A 10,838-nucleotide genomic window follows, 5' to 3' on the forward strand; every position below is an offset into this window, starting at 1 on the left:
AAATAACCCACGAGTTCCAAGTTTAGCGTCGCACATCGCTTTTGTATTTGCTTTATTTTATGAATAATTTAATAATTTAAACATACAAAAAAAAGAAAGAAATAATACACAAGCTAATACTTTTCTTGCCGCTGCGTATACGAGGTTATAAAGTTGCTGAGGTGAGAACAGACTCGCCTGCCTCCAGTCGTTAATCCCTGAAGCTCACGCTCCTGAAAATAAAATAAAGAATATATATAAATGTTTGTATATAAATATATTTTTATATGTATATATATAAACATTTATATTTATTAAAAACGTGTATATATATTGTTATATATATATAAATATGTTTATATATAAATATATATATACATTCATTAAAAACATTTATATATATAAATATATATATTTATATATATATATATATATATATAAACATTTATATTTATTAAACACATTTACATATATAAATATATTTATAAAAATTATATAAATATTTATATATAAATATAAATGAATGTACATGTATTTTAAATATTTTTCAAAAAGTGTTGATAAAAACAGTTCTGGCTCGACATTTATTTTAGGATCACTTTTAAGTGACTAACAACAGGTAATATTGGTCCAGTATTGCGCAACAACAGGATCTAAACCGTCCGACTCCTCCTGGACTCACTTGTCCGCCGACCTGTCGGCCGAGTGGCTCGGCGTCCGGAGGATGGAGTGCTCCGGGGAGCCGTGGTGAGAACCGGCGGCGGCGTCCAGGGACAGCGAGCTCTGCAGAGACGAGAAGGACACGCCCTGCCGACGCATCTCCTGCACCGCCCGCTCACTGAGGACACAAGGATGAGGGGACACAGGGACCAGAGGACACAAGGATGAGAGGACAGAGGGACCAGAGGAACCAAAGGACAGAGGGACCAGAGGACTCAAGGATAAGAGGACAAGAGGGATGAGAGGACAGAGGGAAAAGGGATGAGGACACAGGAACGAGAGGATCCAGGACAGAGGGATGAGGGAGCAGAGGACACAGGACAGTCACGTCCTTATAACTCCATTAAAGATAAACAATGGAGTCATTGCCTCTTTTTTGTTCCCAGTTTCTAACGTGAATATTGTTTATTTTGTGTGAATGACTCGAGGTCAGAGGTCAAAGGTCAGCTCACCGCTCAAAGCGCTCGCTGGTCAGCTGCCTCTTCAGGACGTCCATCTCCGTCTGCAGCTGAGACACTTTCCCCCGGAGCAGCGACAGCTCCCTGGCGTGCTCCGCGCTGAGGGCGGCCATCGCACGATTAGGCAACAATGGAAAAAGGGGGCGGGGCATTCAATCGAGCCTCCCGTGCGATTGGCTTACGTCTTGCCGTCGGCCAGCGTCAGCCGGTCGCGCAGCGCCTTCAGCTCGGCCTCGCGCTCGCCGGCCGTCAGGTGCGTCTGGAACTCCTTGTGCCGGTTGGAGGAGAGCAGCGTCTCCAGGTTACGCACCGCCAGCCGCTCGCTGGCCAGCTGCTGCTGCAGGAGCTCCGCCTCCGACCGCACGTCCTCCAGCTCCCCCGTGACCTGGAAGGAGAAACGGCGATGTGTGTAGTCCGGGACCTGGACACACCGGGACCGGGCCCGGTCGGACGGGCTGCTCACCCGCTCCAGGTCCATGGTCCTGGAGGTGAGCTGCCGCGCCGTGAGCTCCTTGCCCGAGTCCAGCTTGACGCACAGCTCCCTGACGGACGCCACGTCCGACTGCAGCGCCGCCTTCTCGCCCTGCGCCCGGCGCGCCTCCTCCTCCAGCCGGGACATGCCGCGCAGGAGCGACGACACCTGGGCCTCGTAGGCCTGCAGGGCCTCGGTGTGCTTTTGGGAGGGGGGGGGGGGGTACATTCATCACACGCTGGTTTACACATTCAACGCCATCCACTAGGCCACGCCCCCTCCTCCGAGTCTCACCTGTTGGATCTCCCTCCCCTGGTAGGCCACGCCCCCTCCTCCTCACCTGTTGGATCTCCGGCCTTTAATAGGCCACACCCCCTCCCCCGTTGGATCTCCCTCCCCTAGGCCACGCCCCCTCACCTGTTGGGTCTCCCTCCCCTACTAGGCCCCTCCCCCTCACCTGTTGGATCTCCCGCCCCTGCTGGCCGACGGCGTCGCGTAGCCGCCGGCGCTCCGTGTCCGAGGTCAGCAGCTCCAGGCGGATGGAGTTATGTTGACCCTCCGCCCGCTGCAGCTTCTCCTCCTGCTGCTCCGCCTCCGAGTGGGCGGCCCGGAAGCGCTGCAGCAGGTCTCGGTTCTCCTGCTCCTGTAAGGGAGGTCAGGAGGTCAGGGGGGTCAGGGGGGACCGTCAGGACCCCGGGGGAGCGGCGCCCGGCGCGTCTCTTGCCTTGGCCGCCATCACTTTCTCGATGCGCGCCACCTCGGAGATGTAGGAGTGCGCCCGCAGCTGCAGCTCGTCCTTCTCGTGCAGCGCCGCCTCCACCTCGCCGAGCACCGCCTGGTTCTCCCGGGTCACGGAGGTCAGGTCCTCCTGCAGCCGCCGGTTCTCCCGGGCCGCGACCTGCTTGTCTCTGCGGAGCGCCGCCAGCTCCCCGTGGCCGGCGTCCAGCTGCCGCCGCAGGCTGGAGATCTCCCGCTCGCGGCTGTTCAGCGCCCCCTGCAGCTGGCTGAGGGGAGCGCGCCCACAACACGTCAGCGCTCCGATTGGCCGAGAGGTTTCGACGAATGAACGACGAGCGGAGAGACGTTCACTCACGCCAGAGACGAGTCCAGGCCGGTGACCGTGAGCCTCACGTCCACAAGGGTCTGCTCCTGTGAGGAGACGTCACACACGACGACACGTTAGAGCTCTTTAGGCCCCGCCCACCTTCATCTTCATCATCAGCCTTCTCAAAGGTTAGAGGTGAGGTAAATGTGCGGTACCGATCACCGCTGCATAGAAAACAGATTCCAAATAATTTCCACCTTTCAGTAAAATGTATATATAATATATATATATTATATTAAATATATATAATATGTATATTATATAATATATATATATAATATTCTGTCACTTTGGACCAGGGTTCACACTCATGTTGACCTTTGACCTTTCCAGGACTTTAAACCAAATTTATGACCAAACATTCATTGAAACCTCCGTGTCTCCACAAGTATATTAATAAACTTTAAATGACATAAATGAATGAGACAATAGTCTCCCCGCCCCAGGTGAGTGGACTCCTCCTCCGCCCCCGCCCCAGGTCAGTGGACTCTTCCGCCCCCGCCCCAGGTGAGTGGACTCTTCCGCCCCCGCCCCAGGTGAGTAGACCCCTCGCTCCACCTTGACGGCCAGCTCCTCCGTCAGCTCCAGCAGCCGCTCCGCCCGCTGGTCCACCTCCTCCTGCAGGAGGTCCTTCTGCCGGTCCAGAGTGGAGACGGACCTCTGGAGGCCAGACGCCTCCTCCTGCTGCCGGGTGCCGCGCTGACTCAGCGCCGCTGAGGGAGGAGGAGGAAGAGGAGGAGGCTCAGGTAAACACAAACAAAAACACATAAAGTCATCCTCATCATCATCATAATAATAACAACGTTCACCCAGCGTCTCCTCCAGCTGCTCGATGTGCTGCCGGGCGGCGAGCAGCTCGCTCGCCTTCACGGAGAGACGCCGCTGAGCCTCACGCAGAGACTGCTCCATCTGCTCCTGCAGCAGCCTGAGGACAACAACAACAAGGCTGAGGACAACAACAACAAGCCCTCAGCAGGAGGTTCTTCCTCAGGAACATCTGCATTTCTTCTAGAGGCAGGTTATAATAACTTTGCTCATTGGCTCCGCCCCCTCCCCCCCCACCTGAGTGCGTTAGACTCCGCCCTCTGGTGCGACGCCTCCTCTGCGCTCAGGACCGTCAGCTGCTCCTCGGCGGCGTCTCGGTTCTCCTGCAGCGCTCGGTTCTCGCGCTCCAGCTGCAAAACACGCGGAGCGTAAGAAACGGCGAGCGCCAGGGGGCGGAGCCAGACTCAGACGACCGGCGGGCTCACGCGCTGAACGACGTCCTCCAGCTCCAGGATCCTCCTCTGCTCCGAGACAGAGGCATTCTGGGTAATCTGCAAACAGAATGATTGTTTTTATTAATCTTTATTTACATGTTATTTATATGTTATTTATGTTATTAATATGTTATTTATATGTTATTTACACGTTATTTATATGTTATTTACATGTTATTTACATGTTATTTATAAGTTATTTATATGTTATTAATATATTATTTATGTTATTTATAAGTTATTTATAAGTTATTTATGTTATTTATATGTTATTTACATGTTATTTATAAGTTATGTATATGTTATTTATGTTACGATATAAAAATTGACAAAATATATTTTGAATCATTGATTGTGTATTAAATGTCTCAAACCGACAGAAGCAAAACCCTTCTGGGTCGAGCCGGACCAACAGAACTCAGTTCATAACAATGAGGTGATGGACCGACCTTCTCTCTCTCTGCCAGCGCGTCTCTCTCGGCCGCCAGGTGCTGGGTTCTGGTCTCGGCCCGATGGACCTCGTCCCTCAGCGCTGCCAGGTCGGCCGACCCGTCCGTCCTCCGGGCCAGAACCAAGTCCTCCTGGGCCTGAGCGGACAGGAAGGAAGAGAGGAATGAACCACGTGGGTTCAAGTGGGTTTTAAAAAGAAGTCCCGCCCCCTCACCTGTGTGAAGAAGGTTCTAAAGCCCCGCCTCATCAACTGTGTGAAGAGTTCTGAAGCTCCGCCCCCTCACCTGTTTGAAGAGGGTTCTGAAGCCCCACCCCCTCACCTGTGTGAACGGGGTTCTGAAGCCCCGCCCCCTCACCTGTGCTAACAGGGTTCTGAAGCCCCGCCCCCTCACCTGTGTGAACAGGGTTCTGAAGCCCCGCCCCCTCACCTGTGCTAACAGGGTTCTGAAGCGGTCCCTCTCCGAGCTGAGCCCCTTCACGTCCCTCTGGATCTCCTCCATGTGCCGCTCGAAGTCCAGCAGCGCCGCCTTCAGCTCGTCTCGCTCCGCCGCCAGACGCAGTAGCTCCGCCTCCGCGGCGCCGCCCTGAACACGACGCCATTGGACACGCGATTACACATCGGCTGAACGTCGATCGTATTGTTATCCTTCGGTCTCGTACCCTGGTGGTTCTGGACGGAGGACTCCGAGTGGGACTCGAGTCCGGACCGCCGCCCCCCCCGGCGGCGCGGCGGTAGCGCTGGGCCTCGCGGCGGTAGCGGTCCCGCTCCTCCTCCAGGCTCCGGACGAAGGCGTCCAGCCGTGACGGCGAGCGCTCGCGCCCGCAGACGCCGTGTTTGGCCCGCATGGCCTCCAGCTCCAGAACCAGCTCTTTGTCTGGGGGGAAGCTCAGGCTCCATTGTTCCGTCTGGGTCACGCTCACATCATACGAAGGATTTATAGCATTTATAAAGCGGTGAAATGCGGGACTAATAAAGAGTTATCTTATTGGTTACTACCCAAGACTAAAAAATATATATATAAATAATATGCATATATATCATCATTTTTTTATTATTATTTATATAATTATAATAATATCATATATATGATATTATTATAATTATATGAATAAATAAATTAGAATATCATAATTAGAATACTATATTTATATTATAATTATATATGAATAGATATCATAATTAACATTTTTATTTATTTACATAATTATAAAAATATTGAATATATATGAAATATTATTAGAATTATATAAATAAATGAATAATATCATATATATTATATATATCTAAATAATATAATACATTTTAATATCATATATATTATATATAAATAAAAGATAATATAAATATAATAATATCATATATATATACGATATTATATATATTATATACAGTATATATATAAATAAAATCATATATATTATAATTATATATATTAATAAATGAACAATAATATCATAATTATAATAATATCGTATATATATATATATATATTATAACTGTCTTGCTGCTGTATAGTGTCTTACCTGCTGCCATGGTTTTCTCCACTTTCTCCTGCAGTCGGAGTTTCTCCTCCTCCAGGAAGTGGACCAGTCCCTCCACCTTCTCGTTCTGCTCCTTCAGGTCCACCATCTGGTCTCGGAGGCGGTCTTTCTCAAAGTCGCCCTGGGACTGCTCCTGACCCAACGCATCATGTCTTCAGTCATTTCGTATTCCAATAAATATTGAAGAGTGTTTTCCTCTGCTCACCCTTCTCAACGTGGTGATGATATCCTCCAGGTCCTCGATGACCTTCTGCTGCCTCTGAAGGTCATTCTGTTGAGGAGAAGGAGGCTAGTTTACCCTCACGTAGGTTCATATTTATTATTCATCGTATAAGGTGACAGTAATGTGTATTACACAGGTTCATACACATGGTGACTGATGGATTTCACTTTTCCATAAAGTCTCGGTGTAAAATGAAGTATTTAAACTAACAAAGACAATTCCAAAGCATACATCTCCATATATGAATGTCTATTATTTTAATAAATTGTCATGGTACATATTAGTTTGTAACTGTTGTCGGACCAAAAGGTGAAATACTGATATTATATTGATCTCCATGAACTAAGAATGAACTTAAATGAGACAATAGTTTGACTAAAAGAATAAAACATTTTTGTCTTTTCAGTGACGGTGCGGTGCGTTCACTTGCAGCGCGAAAAATGTGCGCTGCAAGTGTGAAAGGGCGAATGCCTGCCGGCTTATATTTTGAGCGTCTTTCTTTTAAAAACATTAATGATTTAAACTCAGCGTAAATGAAACGTACGAATAACAAACTTTTTATGACTTTTACAAAACTTTTGTGATTTAGTTTTTTTTCGGGACTTTTCCAGGCCTGGAAATAAACATTTTCAAAAATTCCAGGACTTCTCCCTGAGCGTACGAGCCGCGCCTCCAGACTTACTTTGGCGCGGTGCAGCTCCACGTCGGCCGTCTCCAGCACGGCCTCCTTGTCCATCTCCAGGCGCCGGGCGAGGCCGTCGATGTGCGTCAGCTCCTCGCACAGCTCCAGGTTCTTCAGGGACAGGTCGGCCACCTCGGAGGAGGCGTCCATCTTGGTCCGCCGCAGCCCCGCCAGCTTCTCCTCCAGGGCCCCGTTGCTCTCCTGCAGGTACTCGATCTGCGGGGACGCAAAGCGGCGGCGTGAGAGGCGGCGGGCGGGCGGCGGCGGGGGAGGAGCCGGCTTACCGCCACGTTCCCGCGGGACTCGCCTGCAGGTGCAGGTGGGCGACCAGCTTCTCGTTGCTGGCGTTCTGAGCCTCCAGGGAGATGACGTCGTGAGGCCGCCCGCCACGCAGGGCGCGGTTCATGCGCTCGATCTCCTTGTCCCGCTCCTCCACCTCAAAAGGGAGCAGAAAGAGAAAAAAGCGGGTTAAATATCGTGGGCCCTGAACGCATCATTGGAACGCTGACGGCCGCTCTGCGTTCCTCACCTTGGAGTCGAGGCGCTTGATAAACTCCTGAGCGTCGTCCAGGTCCAGTTTCACCTTCACGATCTCATCCTGCAGCTCGACGATCCTGTTACATCGATAAATGACGGCGTAATGCAAAGTGTCTCTCACACAACAACAACAACAAGACGAACAGACCTGCCGTCCGCCAGCTCCAGCAGGTCGGCGATGTACGGGTCGTCGGGCTGCGATGCCGGATACGCCGGCGCGGACGAGGTCGGCACCGGCTCGTCGATCTGCATCCGCTGGCGCCGGAACGGGATGCTGCGCTTCTTCCCACCTGCAGGGGGCGCCAGAGTTTCACTTTATTTGACCTCTTTCAGGGGTCATACACATGGTGACCAATGAACAGGGGTCATACACATGGTGACCAATGGGGTTTCAGGACTTGAACCAAATTTCCATGACTAAACATTTTGTGGAATCTCAGTGTAAACATGAAAAAGTGAGAAAATGTCATATTAAACTAACAATGATAATTCCAAAGTATAAAGTAAAAAACCTTAAAGGACTCAAATGAATGAGAGACAATAGTTTAGAAGAATAAAGATTCATGTCTTTTCAGTTAACCCTTGTGTTGCCTTCGGGTCATTTTGACCTGATTCAATATTTAACCCTCCTGTCGCCTTCGGGTCAATTTGACCCGATTCAATGTTTAATGTCGGTGTTCTTTCGGGAGTCAACAAACAAACATAAAGTACCTCACACTTAAACTTGGAAAACAATATTAATTCTAATAATTTTCTGGAGATTTTAATAGCTGGGGTCATATTGACCTCAAGGGTAAAACATGTTAGTAAATATAAAGGTAACAGGAGGGTTAAACATTGAATCGGGTCATATTGACCCGAAGGCGACAGGAGGGTGAAACATTGAATCGGGTCAAATTGACCCGAAGGCAACACAAGGGTTAAGGTGCGTTCACTTGCAGCCCGGAAAATGTGCGCTGCGACTATGAAAGAGCGTCTGTATGCTGGCTTTTATTTTGAGCGTCTTTCTTTTAAAAGCATATTAATTATTTAAAAGTGTAACTGCAGACTGTTTCAGCTGCTGCGGTCAGGCAGGCGCCTCCGTAGTCACGCTGCAAGAACAGAGAGACTGAGACGGAGTTTCTTTCCTCAGGCCATCAGGATTGTGAACTCCGACCTCACCAGGACCCCCACATAGACCCACACAACTGCCCCTCTTAGGCACACACACACACACACACACACACACACACACTTACTGTAAATATTGTGTTGTTGTTTTTTATTGTAAATAGTGTGTACTTGTTGCCCTTGCACATTCCTGCTGAGCATTGCCACTTTCATTTCACTGCACACCCTGTGTGTGTATGTGACAAATAAAACATCTTGAATCTTGAATCTTGAATCTCTTGAGATATGAACATAACATAATTTCCAGGATTTTCCCCCCAGGCCTGGAAAGTAACCATTTAAAAACTCCATGACTTTCCCAGGTTTCCCACGAGCGTACGATGACCCTCTGCCTTTGAAAGCCACGTTCTCGGCGTGCTGCGTTCAGGGGCCCCTCGTGCGTTACCTGGCGTCTGCACCACCGCCTGCATGTTCTTCTCCTGCAGCTGCTGGATGCGCTCGGCCTTGGCCTTGCCGTCCTTCTCCAGGCAGCGCACCTTGTGCACATACTGGTTGTTCAAGAACTTCAGGTCGGACGTCTCGTGGTCCAGTTTCCTGATGTGGGTCTTGAGCTCTGAAACCAGACGGGGGGACGGGGGAGGGGGGGTTTGAGGGTGTCTGAGCAGGTGAGGCCGAGGTCGGAGGTCGCGGCTCACCTTTGCCGACGCGGTCCTTCTCCTCCTTCAGCTTGAGGAGGTCGAGGTGCAGCTCGTTGTTCTCCCGGACCACGCGGGCGTTCTCCGCCCTGTACGGCTCCAGGAACGCTTCCACGTTCCGGGTTTCCTTCTCGTTTTTCCCCGCGGACAGCTTGGCGCTGCGCAGGCTTTCGGTCGTGTGGACCAGGTCACTGGGTGGGGGGGGGCGGGGTCAGAGGAGCACGTCGCCACAGTCTGAAGTGCATGTGTGTTTTAGACTCATAGAATATTAAATGTTTAAGCTTTACGTTGCGGTCAGACAACAACTCCTCTATCTGTGCTTCTTCACAGCCTCCAGACTCCATTCAATATTTAAAAATATTGCACATTATATATATATATAATGTGCAATATTTTTTTTATATTGTGTATTTTTTATATTATTCTATGTTATATATATAATGCATGTATCCTATTTTATATATATATATATTAAATAAAATAATATTGTGCATTACATATATATAATGTGCAATATTTTTTTTATATTGTGCATTTTTCATATTATTCTATTTTGTATATGTTGTGCATTTTTTACATTATTCTATTTTATATATATATATACATACATAGTGCATTTATCTTATTCCATTAGTGTGAGCCTCATTAAACAACAACACTATAACTAACATGTGACGGTTCTGACTCCCGGAGAACCTCACAGAACCTCACAGATCCAGCTTCACCTGAACAGCTTCTCCACCAGCGGAAGCGACTCGATGCCCAGCGGGTTCCGGTAGCCCAGCTGGTCCAGACGCTTCCGCAGGTTCACGAACTTCCGCTCCGCGTTGTTGTTCATCGTCTGCGGCACCGGAAGTGACGTGACACTTACAACGACGCGTAATAAATAATACAACATCACGTTTATATGAATGAGCGCTTTAAAAATGAACTCAGACACTTGGCAAACATTTCTCTCTAGAATATAAATATAAAAATATATATATATCACGTAAACAGACAAGCAAACAGTAATTTCTGAAGACTTGTGCAGTTAAAAATGTAACTAACAGCTCGTTCACATCGTGATTTAACTAATACTAGTAACTACGTCACTCGGGTTGCTCACAGGCCAATAACATAATAATAACCTCGTGTAGTTAATAAATGAGTTAACGTCTGTTTCTACCGTTACAGAACGAACTAGCTGGTTAACTAGCGTTAACTAGCGTAACGTCGTCTCAACTCACCGACACGTGCTTTCCCGACGTTTGGCCCGACTGACGTCCCGTAAACGTGTCTCCGCGGCCGGTGAGTCGCAGTAGAATCCGCGTCGTTCTCCTGTAAAACGGTTTGATGATCAACAACAACAAACTCCTGAGCGTCGAGGCGTTTTCGCGGGTAAAAGGGTTCGAAAAGGGCGCCGGTTGGTCTTCCGGTTGGGCTTCGTCGCCATGGCAGCGAGAGCTGAGAGGGGGGCGTGGTTTTAGAGCCGGCGTTGTCCGGGTGCAGAAGGGCGGAGTCGGTTCGCAAACAATGGAAAATACGTGCTTAAAATAAAATATTATCCTTTTGAAATTGTATATATTGTGCATTTTTCCTGTTATTCCATTTTTTATATATATTG

The 10,838-nt window shown here is 48.8% G+C and overlaps 1 protein-coding gene across 2 annotated transcripts; it reads right to left on the reverse strand.

The window, feature by feature from the left end:
* Positions 1–14: 14 nt before the first annotated feature.
* cep135 (centrosomal protein 135) lies at positions 15–10,638 on the reverse strand. 2 transcript variants are annotated; one of them, XM_056415197.1, is made up of 25 exons: positions 10,462–10,638; positions 9,958–10,073; positions 9,233–9,423; positions 8,983–9,150; positions 7,576–7,717; positions 7,420–7,504; positions 7,198–7,326; positions 6,891–7,106; positions 6,191–6,256; positions 5,968–6,112; positions 5,104–5,318; positions 4,872–5,027; positions 4,443–4,580; positions 3,985–4,050; positions 3,797–3,909; positions 3,544–3,659; positions 3,293–3,447; positions 2,723–2,778; positions 2,354–2,633; positions 2,087–2,272; positions 1,621–1,830; positions 1,340–1,542; positions 1,152–1,256; positions 662–817; positions 15–212 (listed from the first exon to the last, which is right to left on the reverse strand). In XM_056415197.1, the coding sequence occupies exons 2-25, from the start codon at positions 10,068–10,070 to the stop codon at positions 191–193; spliced, it is 3,432 nt and encodes a 1,143-aa protein (XP_056271172.1). In that variant the 5' UTR covers positions 10,071–10,073; positions 10,462–10,638; the 3' UTR covers positions 15–190. The 2 variants fall into 2 exon arrangements, with proteins under 2 accessions (XP_056271172.1, XP_056271170.1); XM_056415195.1 differs by having other exon boundaries at positions 5,968–6,118; positions 10,462–10,630.
* Positions 10,639–10,838: the final 200 nt, after the last annotated feature.

This window comes from Pseudoliparis swirei, chromosome 5 (genome assembly GCF_029220125.1).
Source record: "Pseudoliparis swirei isolate HS2019 ecotype Mariana Trench chromosome 5, NWPU_hadal_v1, whole genome shotgun sequence".
Classification (NCBI taxonomy): domain Eukaryota; kingdom Metazoa; phylum Chordata; class Actinopteri; order Perciformes; family Liparidae; genus Pseudoliparis; species Pseudoliparis swirei.

What these genes read in the sequence shown, in the direction of transcription:
- cep135 (XM_056415195.1), bottom strand. Translation starts at nt 10,070, where the DNA reads ATGAACAACAACGCGGAGCGGAAGTTCGTGAACCTGCGGAAGCGTCTG. An exon ending in TGGAGCTGCACCGCGCCAAA is followed by an intron (nt 6,257 to 6,890) that starts GTAAGTCTGGAG and finishes TCTCCTCAACAG; the next exon opens with AATGACCTTCAGAGGCAGCA. An exon ending in GGAGAAAACCATGGCAGCAG is followed by an intron (nt 5,319 to 5,967) that starts GTAAGACACTAT and finishes GCTTCCCCCCAG; the next exon opens with ACAAAGAGCTGGTTCTGGAG.